The sequence below is a fragment of the Dermacentor variabilis genome, chromosome 1, assembly GCF_050947875.1.
Source record: "Dermacentor variabilis isolate Ectoservices chromosome 1, ASM5094787v1, whole genome shotgun sequence".
NCBI lineage: Eukaryota > Metazoa > Arthropoda > Arachnida > Ixodida > Ixodidae > Dermacentor > Dermacentor variabilis.
This window is the reverse complement of record NC_134568.1, coordinates 24,488,012-24,508,753: the sequence shown is the minus strand read 5'-3', so window position 1 is coordinate 24,508,753 and position 20,742 is coordinate 24,488,012. Positions and strand designations below refer to the sequence as shown.

At 47.1% G+C, this 20,742-nt stretch overlaps 1 protein-coding gene across 1 annotated transcript in view; it reads right to left on the bottom strand.

Moving 5' to 3' along the window:
* Positions 1 to 684: 684 nt before the first annotated feature.
* The window catches only part of LOC142569095 (uncharacterized), a 126,988-nt gene continuing 106,930 nt past the window's right edge, over positions 685 to 20,742 (bottom strand). Inside the window, exons 5-7 of the mRNA XM_075678601.1 lie at positions 6,793 to 7,194; positions 4,816 to 5,058; positions 685 to 1,369 (exon numbers count right to left, since the gene is read on the bottom strand). Of these exons, the coding sequence (XP_075534716.1) occupies positions 1,309 to 1,369; positions 4,816 to 5,058; positions 6,793 to 7,194 (706 nt within the window). The 3' untranslated portion in view covers positions 685 to 1,308. The remainder of the gene's footprint in view (positions 1,370 to 4,815; positions 5,059 to 6,792; positions 7,195 to 20,742) is intronic.

The window sequence follows — 20,742 nt, the reverse complement described above, 5'->3', positions numbered from 1 at the left end:
GTGGCGGCGGATCTGTATATGTGCACCGCCCGAGCCGAAATTGCCGCTGCCGTTCGCCCTGTGCGGTGGCAATCAGAGAGCCAGATCGGTGGCGGCTTGACATAAAGACAAACAGCAATTTCCTAACACTTATGCGGGAGAACATCCCGTTCCTCTCGCTCGTAACGCGTCCCACGGCTGTGACAACCTCGCGAGGCACTTGTATACATCTCTTCTTTGAGAATCAAGCATTGGTGTACCAAGTCGAACACATATCAGTCTATTTCTCCGACCACAAAGCTTCCTTCATGACTGTCAAGAACTGTTAGTGGAGTCTTTGTTAAAGGAATACGTGTGTAAAATAAAAAAAAATTCTGTGATAGCGCATACATGTGTTGCTAGATTTCTTTGCCTCAATCTATCGAAAAGGTGAAACAGCTTATTTGCTGCGCTCAAATTTCGCATTAGGAAGTAACGCAATCGTCGGCAATTTTTTTGTTTGTTTGTTCTTTTGTTTAAATATGCGAGGTTACACTTGCCCCGAAAACGTTTTTGCGAAGAACGCTTTAGTCAAATAACAGCGGACTCAATGCGAGCGAGAATTAGCTTCTCTATTAGTATATTGTAGCCGAGCACTCGAACAAAGTTACGTGCCTAACTTGGCCGGTGCATCATGACGTAGTATTGTCAACATCACGTTGTTGCCTTTAAATTGGTTAGGCCCTCGCAGCTGCTGTTACGAGAATACCAGTGGGAAATAAATTGGAGTACAGGCCTCATCTAATTTTGTGCATTACCATCGCCCAATAAAACGGTGCTCATTGAATGCACTCGGCAACACACTTCAATCACAATATACTGTATTTGAAACTCATTTAACAATACTAAATTCACACAAATAAATTGAAAGATTGCTAAAATTTACAGAAGAAGTATGTTGGCGCTAGTCGCCAGTGGCGTTTCAGTTTAGCTGCACGATCGTCCGGGAGATGGCAACAGGGAGACTAGCTTGCAGAGTTTACTGGGGATTTGCCCGGCGAGCCTTCCCCAAACAGTCTGGTAACTTCAACGTAGTGGGGCCCCCAATCCGCTTCCGCATGGCTAGTGAACCCACACTACCAGCAGAGGGGAGTCCACGTGAAAGGTCGCCTGTCACCAGGGAAGCAGCGACCGTACCGTCACCTCTTCAGCTTACGACAAACGCAGCTGAAGTCGCAGCAAGGCCGCCTAGAGAGGCTCGAGTTGTTCTGCAGCAACAGCCTGGACAGGGTGCTGCCGAGAAGGTGGAAGCGTGGCGGCTGCAACAGACGACGAGTGAATCCTCAGTCATCATTGTGCGCCGTTGCTTGCGTGCGCCGCCGAACTGCCGTCTGCTCTGGGCTGGGCGAACCTGGTAGGCGAAGAGGAAAGGTGTGGTTGCGTGTGAGTGAGTCACGTAGAGAATCAGTCTCCCTAACTGCACGCGTTATCTCTGGCTGACACAGGAAATGGAGGAATTCTTACGCCAGACCCAAAACACTCTATGGCAATCAACAAATTTTTTACGGCTCCGGTCTTCTGAAGCTGTTGACGATGTCTTCTGCACAGTTAATCGAGTATAGCTCGGAGCGCCCATCATGCTTTACATGACTTCAAAACCAGTAAAGTGAAGAAAGTGAAAGTGAATCTAGGAAAGAAGGTTTTTTGAAGGAAGAAGTTTTGCCCTAGGTATAGTGAAGGTGATGAAGAAACATTACATAACGTCACTCAATAGGCGACGGGTCTTGTAATAGACAAGAGCAGCATATTTGAGCACCGCTCAATGCGTGTACTCCTCTAATTACTTCGAACAAGCTCGTATCAGAACACGAGCGGTGAATTAACACGCTATAAGTAATAATTTTAGTGTGCTGTGACGCATATTAAGAGGAAGGCAATTACGAGTTGCTGAGCGTGGATGACATGGCAAATATCATTTCTGCGGAGTCCGCTGAGGTGGAGAAAGGTTTATGAGAGGGAAAAATGTCATCCACTAGACTGTAGAACGAATCAACCAGGTGTCCACGTTCTTCGGCTTGCCGATTAGTTCGCCCTCGTGCAGCGATTTGATGGCCTTGTAGTTAGCTCATATGGTAGAGCGACCGTCACGGAATTGCGTCGGTATCGGCGTCGATTTTCCGAACAGCACGAACCTTTCTTCGATTTCGAGGATTTCTTCCTCAGAAGCTCATGTGGGTTTCTTTTGCATAGCTTCGTGCCATATTGGGAGGGGACTTTCCCTTTCCTACTCAGCTTGACGCACAGACAGCGACGTGTTATTTTCATAAGATGGTAACATTTCTGTAAGAACATCGTTGGCAACCTTATGGTCAAGCGACTGGGCTCGCGCAACACCATTAGCCACGAGAACGAACTAGAGGGGCGCTGTGAGCGCCGCTCACGTGACGTCAGCGGCTCAGCGTGAAACAAGCGGCTCGGCCCAATTTTTCTTTTCTTTTTTTTTGAAGTATGCCTTATGGGGCCGTATGGCTGCATCCAGAAAGAAGACGAAGCGTCATTCATTAGTATGGGACATATTGAAGATATCAAGATTTGCTGCTGGAGGGTAAAAAATCAAGTGAAATATGTAAGGCTTGTGGTGTCTTCCTGATGAAGGTTCGCGAGGTTCTCTTTCATGTAGTGACAAGGGGAATAGTTCACCGTTTCAATAATTAAACAACGCTGGATCGAGACATGGTGAGGCAGAAGGTGCTTGAACTGTCCCATTCGAGGAACCCTAAGCTGAGCAGTAGTACCTCGAGTATACTTTATGCATTCTAATTAGCGCTGTCAATAACTGCTTCATGGTTTCAATTCGAAGTTGTAGTGAACTGATGGATTTCGCGAACAATGCGTGTCTCACCATATCGACAGTCGGTTGCTACCGCTGCGTGAGGGGTGCGCCAAATTTTCGATAAAGCCTACTGAAGGCCACCATGAAACATTTCATCGCTTGCAATTGATTGGCTCTCGATCTCACGTCATTGCTAGTGCGGAATATGTCAATTCACTATATATGTAAGTACCTTACATACGACCCGCCATAGTGTTATCAGATATTCGTTTTATGGGGGCTGTTTCAGAAAGGGATGAAAGCAACAGCGAACATTTTCATACTAAATGCGCGCCTAAGTATTTGTTTTACTCTATAATAAAGTGGACATACTGGACTAGAACAACTCACCATAGTAATAAGAATCACCATGACAGCTTCGCTCGGCAGCATTTTTCTAACACGCTTAACATGTTGACACCAAATACCAAAACATTTCTTCCGTGTAAAATGCAATGTCTCTCATAGGTAAGTGTTAAGGGAATGTCAACTGTTTAGCGAAGTATAATATAAAACGTTGCGTGTTGAATTTGCAGGCATTCTTTGTACGCAAAGTTTATGGACAGACACGGCGCATATATGGATTGCAAAACCAGTAGACCGCTTCAACGCTACTTAGCTTGCGATATCCAAGCCGCAGATTTTCTCGATTCACGCGCTTTTGAAGAAGGAACTCTGGTTCACGCATGGCAGCAGAAAGAAGCCCGCATATACTTCAATAAGTACGGCTTGAGCGACCCATACCCCAAGCATGCACGAAGGGAACGAGCGCGCACATCAGCCGGGCGAGCCGAAGCGAGCGGCGTCCTGGCCGTCACGTCACCCCCGAGAGAGCGCCACCCCAAATTGTCGCCGCTAAACGCCTGGAGAGGCAAGGTCGCTATTGTGGCTTTGAACTCGCACACATCAGGTCGACGTAGGGCTGAGCGTTCCCACCGTGCACCGGCAGGATTTCTCTTAGTACGGCGTATGTTTCAAACGAACCTTGTATTCCGTCACTCGTGTTGGCGTCGGTGTTGGTGTTGCTATACGAAAGGACCCAAGCCGCGCGAAAATACAGATTTCTCGTCGGGCTGTGCATTCGGACCGCCGACCTCCGGGTTGGAGACCAACCACCACGCCAGCTGATTCAGCCACTGTCGGTTCACGATACGCGACATTTAAAGCGGGGTTTTAAATGCATGAAGAAGTAGACGCAGCGCAAGGTGTGAGCCAATTAGAGACGCCCCCCTTCCTCCGCTGATGGGAAATGGTGTGATGACGTGTTCGCTCGCCTCGCGCACGCCGTCGTTTCGTTTGTTCTGCCGAAGAGCAGGCCGCAGGCGACGGCCGCCCGGTAGTCACGCGTTCGGCCGTAGAACTTGCGGCGTTTGATGAACGCCGCCGGGAACTCACTCGAGAAAGGGCTCCTCGTCGACGTGCCGACCTCGCCGTGAGAGAGCGCGATGCCGAAGCGTTACGACAACGAAGAGCCGCGGATCCCTAGCTTCCCTTCGACCTCTCTTCACAGTAGTGGAAGGGCGGTCAATGTGTTTTAGAGAGCCTCGCTGGTTTTATTTCCTCTTCTAAATATCTGCAAAATAGTTGTATGCCTATTTTGTTCTCCTATTCGAATTTGTATGGGATTGAAGGAAAACCTGCTGTACCTCAATCGGAATTTTGCTTCTTAATGTTGGTCGATTTACACATTCTCTTTCTTCTGCACATTATATTTTTACCAAGGGATTGGACGCTTATACACCAGCCTAGAGCGGTCAACACAGGTCAATATATTGTGTTGAAGTTGGGGAAGCATCCGGAGCCTCTATTCTGACGGAATAGCACACTCCGACTTACGCTGCTCTTCCTGACGCGTTCCGAGTACACGTAAATACCCGGACTTATTTCACAGTGTCTCTTTCGACAGCAGTCGTACAAAATGAAATGTTATTTAATATGGCAACAGAAAGTCTTCCGTGTTTCTGTTGCAAAGAAGTTAGTCTTACCTCGCGTGTAGCCTCCAACGGCAGCTGCTTCGAGTCGCCACGCCGCACGTGTCACTGTTGCCCTCAGCCTTGATGGAGTTCGGCATCCTCAGCACAGACGGCAGCGTGTCACGCAGGTGAATGGGGGGGTTCCAGCCCGAGACGCCGACGCTGTGCTTTGGAGAGGCCACTCCGCCATGCTCGACAACCTGGCGATTCTTGCTCATGCCATCCTCCACGCCATGTGTAACAGGCTCCTCCGACCTGTATGGACGACACATGACGATAATGAACACTATTTTTGAAACGGACAATCGTCAAGCAAGGCTTCGGTGAACGCTGCAGCTATTCCGGTGAAATAGTTCCTGCTTTAGTCCAATACATAGCGTCTACTTAATCACAACACTGATGTCATAATCCATTCGAGAAAGATGAAGAATATATCCTGCTCACCCTGCCAACATTTAAGAAATCGCGAAGTGCAGAATTTAGTAATCTTAGTTCTTGAAGTGCAGCGGCCACGTAGTAAGATCTGAATAAGAAAAGAAGTTGTTGAGCTTTATAGATAGCTAAAAAATCTGTGCGAAAAGTAACTATTTTCCATTCTGTTACGAGCTTCATGTTACGTTGCGACCGCAAAGTGCTCAGGCAGCCACATTATACTTCATGATTATTTTCTTCAATTCTCTTCATTCAGGCACGACTTTATTCAATAATAATAATAATATTTGGGGTTTTACGTGCGAAAACCACTTTCTGATTATGAGGCACGCCGTAGTGGAGGACCCCGGAAATTTTGACCACCTGGGGTTCTTTAACGTGCACCTAAATCTAAGCACACGGGTGTTTCCGCATTTCGCCCCCATCGAAATGCTGCCGCCGTGGCCGGGATTCGATCCCGCGACCTCGTGCTCAGCAGCCCAACACCATAGCCACTGAGCAACCACGGCGGGGCGACCTTATTCAAATCAATCAAGATAGAAAGGCACAAAGATAAATAAAGGTACAATAAATGATACGTCCCCAGTGAAATGTTTTTATTGCATCGCACTCCATGCGCGTTTTTTTGCTTCTTGCGCACTTTTTTGTGTCAAAGTATCCAGCCCTTCAGTAAATTGTGCTACTTGGCATTCCTGCAAAAAAAGTTCTTATGCCTTGAAGGATCTGCTCCAGGCAGTGGGGATATTCTAAAATATTCAGCAAAATGGCACAAGCAACAAAGTCGGTCCACCGTATACAAATCAAATCAGTTTCTTCGTTTACGTGTATTTCAGTAGGACCTATTAAGGTGGCACTATCCTATTAGGAAACAGGAGATTTAAGCAGAGCTAGAGCGCGGACACCTCTAAACTAATTAAGTGAAAGAGCATGGAGAAGCTAGACATTATCGTAATGTTGGCGAAGCAGATGACTAGAGGAGCGGCAAAGCGTCAACGCTAAAATTCACAGCAACGTCGAGGTTAAAAAAGCAGTAAACGTGGCAAAAGCCGCAACGTGCGCGTAAGTTGCGTATACAACCTTGGAACAGTATAACAATGAACGCAGAGCGCAATTTACAATGTTATGAACGCAATTTACAATGTTAGACTAACTAGCCCAACAATTCTGTGCAGTGGTGGTTGTTAACAGATTTCTTTATTTTGAAAAATTCACTGAAAAAATATTGAACGTACTGCGGCAAGGGCTAATTCAATCCAATCATGTAAATACTTTTTTATAGCCGAATGCGTTACAACATGTACAAACTCGGCCATCAATCGTGTTACCACGGAAAACCAGTTGTATAATGAGCTACATTGCTCCCTATTGCCTGCTACACTGAAGCTATTCCTTCATTGTAGAACTGCGTAAAAAAATAAACAGCATTTGTTTTTCTTCGTGAGACAAACAAGCCGTAAATGTGATTCGTCTTAAGTATAAAATAACACATTCGGCCTTTCCACTGAGTGTTTCCAACACAACAGCTGTTTCATCAATGCACAACAAAATCAACTGTACCTGTATATCTGCCGGTGCCCATTGCCCCTCGATGCGGCTACCGTCTGGTGCTTGGCTCGTTGCACAGTGCAGAATGCTTGCTTGATGTTGCATTCAGGCAAGGTGTCCTTCACGCGCATCTCAGCGAGCAGGTCGAACTCAGCCCTCGGGAACAGTCTCCCACGACGCCATATGCAGCTGTTGCCAGCGCGTTCGTTGCCCTTGCTCCAAGGCTTGACCTCAAGGTCCCGTTGGTCTGGAAGGACGTCCTCCATGGTGAAGTTCCTGGACGCGTAGAACTCGTCGCCCTTGGCCTCCTCTGGATGCGCGAGGAGCAAAATCGCCGAAGGCGTCTTGTGAGATGGCGACCCTTCCGAGATGGTGGATGCGCAGCCAAGGAGGAGCCGGCGAACTTCGATGGAGCTGCGTAAATCGATGCCCATGGCTGGAACTGTGCTGATGCCGTTCTTTTCCGCGATGTTGTAAAGTGGATCCGCTGCGGTTAGCTACGTGTTCTAAAGCACGTGCAGGATGGTCAATGCCACGTGAGCCCCTTGCGCCAGCACGTGAGGACAGGCGTCAGTGTCGTTTCTCTTCATCTTCTACTCCATTTTAATCTTTATTAAAGGGACACTAAAGGCAAATACTAAGTCCATGTGGACTGTTTTAATACCTTTCCAGAAACCTCAAAACGCTTGTTTAGTGCCAAGAAGAGACTTAATTTACGAAAAAATGGTATCTGAAAGGTCCGAATACCTTCTTCGAAATTCAAATCTCCCGCCACCCTACCGGGGGAGGGGTAACGTTGCATACGCCATTGGCGCCCTTTGTTGCCGTCAGTGAGGAAAACGGAGCCCGACAGACGGTGGCAAAGAGCCAAGACAGAGCGGGGGATTCGCAGCTGCAGCTGCTTTTTGGTCAAGTGGCGTAGACCGTTCAGTCATCCCGCGACATCACATCCAAGTTGAATTTCCTGATACTTGCAGTTACTGCGAGTTTCGCAAGCCAGCAAAGCAAGCGCAGCACTACGCGATCAGGAATGTACTGAAACGCGAAAGCGTGGGCGGTGCAGAGTCGAGTGAAAACGAAACCTTTCGACCACCCGCGTCGATGTCAACCGTAATTTCAATGAGTTCTTTCTAAACATGAAATGGAACTGGACAAGTATCATTTTATTTTATCTTATAATACAATGCGATGATGTTTTTTGCAACGAGTAGTTGAGTACTAGTGACCGAATTCAACTCTTGAGTGCTTTCGTCATCGGGCAAGTACTTGAATGTCCTGGGGGAGTCTCTAATCATGTACTGCATTTACCTCGATTTCTCGATCACTAAAGCTCTGTTCGCTATAATATTGACGCCTTAGAGATTCTCGAGCACTTATCTGTCATTTTAGTTTGACTTCGTATTTTCCTTTAGTGTTCCGTTATGTGACGCGCTTCAATATCTTCACGGGCCTTACGCTAAAACTCTTTGATGCGAAGTGAATGATGCAGCGTTGGCGTCACCTCCATGAGTCCAACTCAGAAGCCCCCATTTATTTGCCGCGGTAATTAAAGGTACCCAGCCTTGGGTCTTGAACATGTTACCTTTAGTTGAGGCGGTCTTTAGTCGCTGTTTTCTATAACGTGACATTTGTTGAATCAGAGAGCTAGTTAACACTCGATTTGCAATTATGGTGGTGGTATATGATAGGTATCCGACTTCACATGCGATAATCTCACATTTTGGTCTATCATATTGTACTTCGTTATTCCTATTCAGTTGATGAACCCAAACAGCGTGCATTACATTTTCAAAGAGTCAAAGAGTTTATTCAGACAACGTACGGTACAGTTGCCTAGGGTGCAGACCAAAAGGCAAGTAGATGCCTGACAAAGAGTTTGCGCCGTTCTTGCTCCCATTCGAGAGCACAAGACATTCAGCGCATAAAATAAACACTAAACGAGATGGATATACAGGGTGGTTGGTTAACATTGAAACTGGAGTTATTTCATATTGAACATTTATGTACAATTGGGAAAATACTGTAAGAAACAACAGGAAAAACAAAAGGAGTGGTCATGCCTGCAGTGACAACAGATACATACGAGTAGTGATGCGATTTTTGAAAGCTTGGAATGATTTACTTTCGTGGATAATGTTTACAGCAGGATGGTGATCATTTAAAAACTGGAAATTACGTAGCTAAATTTTTGGGTGCCGTAGTTCGTACGTATTTTTTCCTTATTTTAACATATGTGCCGTTATATAACATATGTATATAACATATACATAACATTTGAAGGTAAGGACTCAGCGATGTGACTGCCACTCTTCCAGCTGCACAAATTGCGAAAAAAAGATTTTCTATGTTTTGTTTATGCTGCAATATTACATAATAGCACATGGGTGAGGCCACATCTTACGCTGCCTACATGAATTTCGTGCTTCATAAAAAGTGCGCTTCGTTCCGCGATAAATCTGCTTCGCGGTTCCAGCACCTTCTCCTTGTTTTCTTTGCCTCTGGTTGCATCTTATGAAAATAATAACTAAGAACTGAGACGACCCAGAATTTGCCATTGATATCGATTGTGGTAGAAAAAACCGCTGTGATCGGCTTAGTTGTGGCAGCTGCGTTAAAGGAAAACAAGTTCGGGATTTCTTGTCGCCCCGGATTGAAATATGCACCACTTTCAGATAATGACTTTCATGAACTCGCTGAGGCAGAGCTTCTAGACAGACTGAGAAACGATAACGTGTATAATATCCACCGAATAAAAATGAGGACAAAATCAAAGATATTCCAACCAAACATCTCGCACTAACATTCGGACCCATCAGGCCATACGCCCCGAGCCTTCGCAAGGGCCACAGATGTCAACGTTATGGCCATGGTTGACGCACAGAGCTGCCAAGAAACATGTTCGAGGTGTGGATATTATGATCGCCCTTCATACAATTGCGATGGCACACTACATTGCATACACTGCGGCGGCAACCACACAGCTTACTCCCGAATGGGCCAGAAAAAAAGACATCATAACTCAAAACGTAAAAGAAAACATCTTCATCAATCAAGCGCTATGACGTCCCACATTCGCCCTATAGTGCAGGGTATGCTGACGCCGCGCGTAGTAGTGCTGCCGTAGCAGGCTCCGGCTTCAGCCCGGCCAACAAAGAGTGTGGCTGCGGTTGTGTCATCAGCCCCCTCAGCGGAATCAGCCAGCGCTGCTCTGCCATCGAAGGAGGGTCCAGCAACCTCCGTGTTCGTGGTCTCAAGGGTCTCGTCTGTCGAGCCGCGCCCTTCCAGGCGTACGCACCGCTCGCATGTGTGGGATTCAAGAGCCACGTCTGAGGCGATGGCTGCAACTCCCAGTCAAACAGCGTTGCTATTACCTAAACAGTGGCGAGAGTCTGTCGACCGCTGGAAAAAAAAAAGGAACCCCGCATAACGGTGTCGGAAAATAGCTCTGCAAGTTAGGTTACCTTTCTTATGTAAGACCTACAGCACAAACCTCTTCTGGAGCATGGACACACATATTGCACTGACACGTTATAAGGGACATCTACGCAAACTGTAGCTCATGTCAAGTAACTGTGTACATTAAGTTTAAAGGCGCTATGTGTACAGGAAACATTCCTAAAATATACATCGACATACTGTTATTGGACAATATGCCATCTTTCGGAAACACCGCGGTGGTCCGCTGGCCTTGTCGGTTGGTGTGTGCATATATAAATTGTAGATAAAGGTGTTGCCAGCCAGCAATTACCACTCTGAACGCTTCTAGGCCGCGCCGGCGCACGCGGAGGACGACGTCGGTGCGGCCTATGCCAACCACGTGAGTCGGAACTGAACGTAAGCAGAACGCGCGTTTCTCACGCCCCTGGGATGACGTGCGTGCTCTCAGTATTGATGAAGCAGTGGCAAACCTATCAGCGGTTATAATTGATGCCGGCTCAGTATGTATTGCACAAACTACAAGCTCGACTTGTAAACGACGCATTCCCGGGTGGGATGAGGAATGTAAGGAAGCACAAATACGGGGCAGGATAAGTGATGTCTCCTGCGTGACTCTTCAACGCCAGAGAACCTCACAAGCTTTAAGCATATAAAATCATAAGGAACGCCAACATGACGTACTTGCTAGGTAGAGTACTTAGCTAAAGTACATCTCAGGCATTATTTCATTCAGGCAAGAAACAAATGTATGGACGAGGGTAACGAAATTGATCTGTCGGCCTTGGGTCCTATAATGTAAAGCTATGGTTACAATCGACGCGCCATGTCAGCAATAAGTAAATACAAGGAAACAAAAACAACCTACACAGTGCGTACGCCATGTAAAGTGTAAGAAGCAGCTAATACAGGAAAAAATGCAGTTGGGTGTGCCGTGTAATGTATAGCGTCAAGCGTAATGTATATTATCAGACGTGCGCAAGAACCAAGCGCAGAGAAGTACGAAAGAACATATGGATACCGGCGTCTGAAAGAAGTTGGGGCATGGCAATACGTCATTGATAACTTTTGAGGAACGCTCAGCCAAGACGACCACAATGCGGTCATCATTGCGATAATGACTCGAGGTGCAATTCGAGTGTCGACACGAATGAATGCACAGATTATGAGCAAACGATGTCACTTGGCAGGGAATTCCACAGATGTATTGTTGAAGGGAAAAATGAGTATTTTAGTGTGTCGCTACGCGAAAAGAATGGTCTGATACATTTATCATGGTTAGTTCGACTGGAGTGACGGCCGGGGGGCACCAAGTAGTCGGATTTTGTTAAGTTTATCAGGTCATGGTAAAGAAGGTAAAGGAACTTCAAACAGGCCAACCTCCTCCGACCAGCAAGTGTCGGTATGCCTGCTTGTGTGCGAAGCGCAGTTATGCTGTCGTACCTTGAATACCTTGTGTATATGAATCGGAGCGCCCTGCTTTGGATCTTTTCTAATGCCAAGTTTAAATACTTTTGATGCGGTTTCCATACTATGCTGCCGTATTCTAATATCGGCCTAACCAGAGGTTTATAAGCAGTTAATTTTACCGAGGTGGGGGCTGTTCTAGCTTTCTTCGTAAAAATCCGAGTTGTTTGAACGCGCGTGCGCAAACATTATTGATATGTACGTCCCATTTCAGCGATCTTGTTATTGTGACACCTAGATATTTGAATGAGTCTACTCGTTTCAAGGAAGTATTACTTAGTTTATGTGTGAAATTTAAGGGCTCTTTCTTACGTGTTACAGTCATACACCTGGTTTTCTGTGTGTTAATTTGCATGCCCCATTTTTCGCACCAGGCAGCAATGTTTCGTAGAGACTTATTAAGTTTTGTCTGTTCATCGGCTGTTCTAACAGTTGTGTATATGACGCAGTCGTCCCCAAAAAGCCTTATTGTAACCTCTGATTCCATACATGTATACAAGTCGTTAATATATAAAAGAAAAAGAGCTGGCCCCAGAACCGATCCCTGTGGCACCCCAGAAAGAACATCAAGATAGTCCGATTCAGTATTTTTTACGTAAACAAACTGGGACCGATTCGAGAGGTAGGCTTCGATCCATGAAACAGTCTTGGGATTAATACCAATTGATTTGAGTTTGAAGATTAGTAAACTGTGTGGAACGCGGTCGAATGCCTTCGAAAAATCGACAAAAATTGCGTCAGCTTGCAGTCTTGAATCGATTGTTACAGCAAAGTCGTGTATAATTTCTAAAAGTTGAGTTACAGTTGAAAGCCCTTGCCTGAAGCCGTGTTGTCTGAAGTATAATAGGTTTTTTTCTTCCAGATAAGTTGCGATAGCTTTATTTATTATATGTTTCATTAGTTTGCAACATGTGCTGGTTAGAGATATTGGCCTGTATGTGTCAAGAAGCTGCTTGTTCCCACCTTTATGAATTGGCACGACCTTTGCGCACAGCCAGTCCGCGGGAAGCACTGCCGTTTCAAGTGATGCACTGAAAATTTTATGCAGGAAGGGGGACAACTGACCCGCGTATCGCTTGACGAAAGTGCTTGATAAATTATCAGGGCCAGGCAATTTTTTAACGTCTATCTGTAGCAGCAAATTCAAAATGCCGGACTCTGTTATCAGGAATTCAGGCATTGCAGAGTCATACTCTGATAAGGACATATTAGGGGTGTGGGCACGGGAGAATACCGACTGAAGATATGCATTGAATGAGTTAGCGACGGTACGCGCATCCTCAACCACTATACCGGCAATTTCCAATTTGATTGGAGGACTTTCCGGTTTTGACAGATACCGCCAGAATTTCCGAGGCTGATTTGTCATGAACTCAAGTAAAGTATTAGAAAAAAGTTATCTCTCGCGCTTCTTAACCTTTATTTCAGTTCTCGTGAAAGCTGACTAACCATAGTGGGATTATGTTTTTTCTTGCGCATCCTTCGAACCCTTCTTTTGAGGTGTATGATAGTTCTTGTAATCCACGGCGACCTCCGCTTTATCCTTTTAAGCTTGGTAGGAATAAAATTACTTTCACAGTGCGGAATCCCATTATTTAATTTTAACCATAGGTCGTTGGCGTCCAACGTACCATCGTCAAAATCATCTTCCATAATTCCTAAAAAATCAATGATGCTTTCATCATTAGCCCTTGCGTAATCCTTAACCAAAATTCTGGTGTCAGTACTAGAGGGCCTTGCACCCGTGCCAAGATCGTCAACCGTCAGTAAAATCATCTTATGGTCGGATATACCCCGTTCTATGCTAACTTCAGGGGTTAAAGATGTGGACACAAAGACAAGGTCTAGCACTGAGCACACTTGCCCTTGGACGCGAGTTGGTTCATGCACAAGTTGAGCTAGCGAGAAAGTTTGCATGATATCAAAAAGAAGATCACAACTTTTCACTTCTTTATTGCCGTTGCTATAACCATTGCTTTTTTGTTTGAGTTTGCTGCAAACCCCCTGTATAACAAAGCGCCTGTATTGTTTATATGTCCACTCCTGTATGAGCCTCTCAAGGCTCACAGTATTGATAAATAAATAAAATAAATATTCCAAGCTGGTCTATACTCCAAGGTCGCTATAACGTAAAGCTATTTCAAACTTTTCTCTTCAAATTCTGCAATCAGCCCTCCGCGATTGGTCAAATAGTTTTTGGACCTTCCCCCCTTCGCCTGTCTGTCACGCGATGTCACGGAAACTGCGATAGCTCCCCATGTGATATGACATGACCACACTGATTATGCATGATTGCAAAGACCAAAAGAAATATATTTATTTATGATTCGACCCCTTTCCGCCATTAGCCCTCGGATATTGGTGGAAAGGTTTCCGTTGGCACTCATTTCACCTGCCTGTCACTCGTCAAAGGTACGTGAACGTGTAAAAGTTGCATAAGTATGCCGAACAAAACTGAATTTTATTTCGAATAGCCGCAGGCTGCCCCGTTCCGAAAGGAATAAAAGCTTACTGCCGCCGATCGCTCAGGTACTGGCTAGTCGGAGAGCATGGGTTTATTTGCATACAATAAAGCTTTTTGCGTGGCCGTGTAATGTTTTCGAGCACATTCGAGATGTTCACGACCTCGTTCTGCCAACTGTTCTTTACTGAGGATTCGTTTTAGCGTCATCAGTGACCTTCCGTTGCATGCCGCCGCGATTTTCTAGCAGCCACAGCAAGCTAAGTAAGAGAAAGCGGACCAATCACAGACCCCGGCACCACCCTCTTCATCGACACGTTCCCGGACACTCGAAGCGAGCGGTCGCATCGCCCCTCGCTCCGACGACTACGGCTCGCCCGCCACTTCTCGCGCGCGCACGTCTCCGCCTTCCGTCTCCGACCGCGCTTACGAGCGCAGCCCTTTTGAGGGCTCGCACGACAGACGGAGGCCCCATCTCATGGGCGACCCTCCGAAGAAGCAGCAGAGGAAGAGGCCGACGAACCAAACTCCTGATTGCACCGATGGCCCGGCGTCCAGACTAGCCCTGCAGCACCACCCACGTGGACGGCAATCACGCTCCGGCAGATCGCCTCCTGCCTTACGATGGAAGCGCGGGCTGCAAGCACGTACGCTACGTGCACTCTCGACGGACTCGACGAGCTCCGCGCCGTCATGCCCGCCTCCTCAAGAGAGCGCGACACCGTCCACGCGCGCCCCATTTGCGCTGGATACTCCCTTCCGCGTATTTCCTTTTGATGCGCCGAAAACGACTGCCAGCGACCACCACGCCGCGCCGTCCGCTTCAACGGACACCACCGCGGAGGGCCCCCACTTCGGCTGCCTCCACCGACGACAGTGCCAGCTGCCCGTCGACCGGCGACACCGACGAGAGTGCCGGCACCTTCTTCTTGCCAACCGCAACCATGATTGGCTCCGACACTACGTCGTCCCGCACGAACGCGACCGCCTCACCCGAGGCAAGCCCTATCCGCCCGGAGAGCCCCTTGCTTTCGTCGCCGGAAGCCTGCTCGTCGCCTCCGCTCAACACCGCGGAGTCCACCGCACCAGACGAGGGTCCGTGCGCGACGGCGGTGGTTCCTCCCGGCGATCACGAGGATCCCGCCGACGGCCCCTCTTCCAACCACAGCCGGCCGAGAACGCCTACCCCAGTTGCAGAGGCAACAGGGCAGCACTTCCTCAGGAACTGTCCGCTGCCGCCCGCGGCCGCTGAGGACTCCCAAGCCTACCAGCCCGCAGCGGAAAAGCCGAAAAACGCCGCAAGAAGGCGACGCCGATTCCGACGGTTCGTCGACTTCGAGCCGCATTCCCAACCCGTTGCGGCGGTGTCGCTCACGATACCACCGTCACGATCCTCTACCGGCCCATCGAGCGCAGAGCCACGATCCTGGCTCTCTCGGGAGATAAGTGTCGCCGCTCAGCTATCCGCCGTGCCGGGCGTGGGGCGCGTTCATGTCAACTTCCGTCGCAACGTGGTGGCTGTGCACGTGACACGCGGTGCCGACATCGGCGCCCCTTCTCGAGGTGTGCGTCATTGGTGACGTGGCGGTGCGCTCGAAGGCACTGCACAGCAACTCCTGTGTGGGTGTCATTTATGGGGTCGACCCTTCTTTCGACACCCGCACATAGAGAGAAAACCTGGAAGCACCCGTCGCGGTGCTGTCATGCTACGGAGTGGCGCAAGCGTCACCGTCACTTTCGTCGGGAGCGTCGTGCCTCCAAACGTGCGACTTTTCAAACAGCTGCGCGCCGTTCGTGCCTGTATGCCCCCACCACTTCAGTGCGACCGCTGCGGCGTTTTCGGCCACGCCGGCGCCACCTGTTTCCGCGACGCCAGCTGCCTCCGCTGCGGTGAGTCGCATCCTACAGGGGACTGCCCCGCGGAGAAGCCACGCTGCGTTAATTGCGGTGGCCGACACCCTTCGACAGAGCCGAGCTGTCCCGAGTGGCAGTGCGAGAGGAAGGCGGCCGTGTTGTTGTCTTCGTCTGAGCGGCCCCTTTCGAGAAAAAAAGCGCTTGAACTGGCCGGCGCCACATCGTACGAGCCGCATACAGCCGCTCCGTCGACGTCTGCTCGCACCCCGCAGGGCCGATCGTACAGTGACGCCCTGCGTGGCCGCAACACCCAGACGGCCGCTCCTGAGCCGTTACGCGGCCCACAAACCGATCCGAGCACCGACCCCAGGGACGCGCTCATAGCCGCTCTCGCGGCTGCACTCCGTGCCCTGCTGGTCCAATGCCCAGCCATCGACAGCAACGTGCGACAGATGTGCGACGCGGCTTTCGCCGCGCAGGAAGCTCTGCTTCACCACGACCAACTTTCCCACGCGCGCTGTTCGGGCCGCCGCCGCCCCATCTCTTTCACCCCTCTTTCAATTCCCTCTCCCACTTGCGCAGCGCGGTTGAGGTGTCCTCAACTGAGAGACAGTTACTGCGCTGCACTTAACCCCAATTTTTTCCTTCCGCAAGCAAGAATCTCTCTCTTTTTCTTCATCCGATTATCGATTTTTAGTGCACTGGCGCGGCCAATAGAATCCCTCTCCACTTGAGCGTGCTCCTCGCCTCTTGTCAGCCAATTATATGACAGGACGTTCAGTGTAGGCGATGTTATTCGTTTATCAAGCGAACAAAAGTGACCGCCAATGAACGAGGAGAGCGTTTGATTTGTCTTTTCAGTGAGGGTGACCGGCCGATGCTTGCGTCGGCGGTTACGCAAATTTGACGTATGGAGATTGGAATAAAAACATATTAAAACAGCTTTACGTTATATGGCCCCAAGCTGCCTCTGTGAGCTAATTGAAAAGTCATTTCTATTACACTTCCTCCTACACTTCCTCGAATCAGACAAATTACTCGACCCTTATAAATATGGGCTTAGAGAAGGCCTTTGCGCCCCTGACCACCTCGAGCTAGCTTAATCATACGTTTGTAAAGCTTTTGTTCATAAACAATTCTTCCTGTCGGAGTTTCTTGATATAGAAAAGGTTCATAGCCCCTATGACTACGTCCACGAATCAAAACACCTGTTGTACCAGTAAAATAACTGATTCATTACCCCTATTGACTTCATCATACCAGTCCCCAGCAGGTCTCATTGAGCAATTGCTTGTTTTATATTTCATTTGATATCCGTGACCTTGCAAGTGTGTAAAACCAAGAGAACTAAGCATAGTGCGTTAGCGACCAGTAATCACCATAGTTACTATAGTTCTAAAAATTAGCTGTATTGTGTAATTGAATTGTTAATTGCTAATTAATTCAGTGTAACTACTGATTAGGTTTCTATGTTAGGCTACTAAGTAACGTTTATATTGATAAATACCAAATAAAAAATTTTACCATGCGCCGAAATTTGAGGAAAAATAGCGTGCGTAGCTGGGCTTAATGCTTGAGTGCCATACCATAGAGCCATTCAGTCCGATGCTTCTTCCAGTATCTGAGTGTCATCGTTCATTATACGCCTGAGTACGAATGTGCCTACTGCTTTACAGTCTAGTCTATGAATTTTACCATTATCGACGAACCCTTTCTCTTCAGTGCAACGACGGACGAATCTTGTGCCCCTGTGGTGCTGCTTCGCCACGTACCATCCAAACAAAAGTGCCCAAGCAAACATAAAAAAATACCGCAAGCGTAATAAAATCAAACTGGCTCTACATATAGGGGGAGACCTAGAGTATTTGCCACTAGAGTGCAATTGGTCGGTGAGTTATCGCTGCGCTGCAGTCAGCATTTAAAAAAATTTCCGCATGCACTTCAAACGAGTCTACAAAAGCGTCCCAGGGAAAAAACTCAGCCAGTGAAATTAAACTAGACGCCACAGATAGCGTGGGGACATTGTCAGAATTAAGTGCCTAAAGTGCAATTTGCCAAGAATTGCTCAGCAATCAAGTTTATAAAAAATGTGTCCCTTTGAGTTACGCATACCACTTAGCCCCAGGTGCTATTTTGCCGCAGTAGTCGATGTCCTGGATTCCTGGAGTTGCGCTGTATGTAGCCTTGCCGACAATGCCTAGTCACCCACGTCACTGCAGCCGTTCTTGAAAGTATTGCTGGCCTTGTGACAGCGCCGTGCCAACTAGCCCGGAGTAAAAATGTTAGTCCTCCCGCCTTTTTTCGTAAGTCGGCATGGAGGTGTCTGGGATCTTGATGTCAAGCAGGATGTTGGCTGCAGGTGTCCTAGCCTTTCTGGAATTGTCTGCGATTGCTTCGTGCAAGTGCCATCTTCCAGCAGAGTTTAAGAGAATTAAATTTCATCAGTACATCGTTCAGTGCCTCGTGATTCAAAGCGAAACGAAATGCAAATGGTGAGCCATCCAGAGCACGATGCCGTCATCGCCCTCCCACCCCTACGACACAACGTCCCGAAGTGAGTTAGTTAAACGTTGTGCATGTGTGTTTCACTTGCATTCTCGCTCATAAGTGCTGCCGGTCAGAGGCCGTTCTAATGTCCACAAGGTTTATTTGAAACATTTTCCTCATTTTTGTACGAATAATTCATATTTGTTATAGGACCACTTTTCTTGTTTGAAATACTCTATCCTAGTTTGTAAATGACGGCTCTGCTATTACGCTGCCGTCATGTACATATGCTTTTGGACTGGCAGCCTACCAGCAACAATGCTCATAATTTTAGCATTCTACACCTCTTCCCTGCGTTCCACTATTACTAACAAAGAATGCCAGTGGAAGGAACTCTGTTGAAGGCCTTTCCTTTGTTTCCTTCTCGTGAGTGTGTTGCAGCGGCTTTCCTTTCGGACCTTATAATTATTTTACTCCATCCTGAATAGATTTTTATTTGAATTCTCTCTTCCACCAGCGTAGGGTAACCAGCTCGGCACTTCAGTGGTTAACATAACTGCTTGGCTTTTATCCTTCGATCTCTATCTGAAATGATTTTGTAACACCGGGAAAGTTTGGGTTTAGGTATTGGCAGGGTCTCCAACGATGTCAATAGTGGCGAAATGCTCTGACAGTTGAACTGGCCGAGTCGTAGCCTCCATTGGGTAAATACAGATGCTATATAATGCAATATGTGAAGCACCCTCCAGAACCTGGTTTTTGGCTTTCTCCAAAACGGAAGGGCAAAGTAGAAGCTGTGTTTCACTGCCGGCCACCCACGATATTTGTAATTTATGTAAATTACCTGCAGCGCCTAATGAAAGACATTATTGCAGGGAGGGGTACAACGAATATTAACTCTCCAGAAGCCATGTTGATACATGCATAAACCGAAAGCAATGATAAATAACAGGAAATGCGGTCTAATCTTCAAAGTGAAGATAATGAAGTATAAAAAGAAGCAAAGTTTACGACAGGTTCAACAAGAATGAGTGGAACGCCTGCTCTGACACTAATTTTTCAGCACCTTTGGGCCGCTTGTTCCACTGCACCAACGTGTGTGGGGAGAAGGAGTCCTAAAATACACCCGTGCGGCTTATGACTTGCGTTATTTTCAATGCGTGGTCGTGACACTCAGATATACAAAAATCTTCTATACAAAACTCGCGCGCGCTCGAAGTTAGAATAAGCCGCTGCAATCTAGAACCGTCATCCCACAAATTAAATTATGTCACTAGAAATATTTCAGAATAACGCTGCCCGTTTCATTCTTTCTAATTACTATCGTGCAACAAGTGTAACAGCAATGAAACAAGCAATATCACTGGCATTTCTGTCACTGCGTCGTAAGCGATTCCGCCTTTGCCTCTTTCATAAGGTCTTGCATCATTCGTCCCTACGTACCGAGCTTATCACGCAACCCACTTATTGCTCATCACGGATTCACCATAAACACAAAGTTAAAGGCATCTTTTGTAACACAAACACATATTATTTTTCCTTCATACGGCACACATCAAAGGATCGGAACCACCTACCTGACGATATTGTTTCCATTTCTGATTATTCTGTTTTTTCCCATTCTTTATCTGCGCACCAGCATTGTGATAGGCCTGCTTAATCATTTCGTGTATCTCTCCTCCTCACTCCTTTCTTTTTTTTTCCACATGTGTCGCCATCTCTGCAACTTCATTTGCTTTTTCACGTTCTTTTTCTTTCTCCTGTTTTTTTTTTCTACCTTTCCCAAATTTCGCTTACGCTCATATTTGCCACTAGTATTGTATAACATGGTGTGTTTATTTCTGATCAGTTCAGTTATATTTATTTTAGTACCATCCTGTTATATTTTATTTCAGATTTACAATTTGTCGCTAATACTGTATAACGCTGCGCGTTTCATTCTCTTTTTTCTTTGTTTATATGTTGTCACGCACACCCTCTGCAATGCCTCGGCAATTGAGGGTATCGCAAATAAATAAATAAAAAAGAAATAAATAAATGAAAGTAAATGAATAATGTGCGCGGATCTAAAAATATTGCGTCTTAGTTATCTTAGACGTATTAAATTAAATGCGGTAAAGCAACTCAAGACTTATATTTAACCTGCGTTGTTAAAAAACTGGCCAAATTATGCTTCGCTTCGTAGCTGTAAGACTGTTGCTGAATGCTTAGTCATTTGTTGCGACACGTACGGCTCGGCGTTGTACACGCTCTAGAGG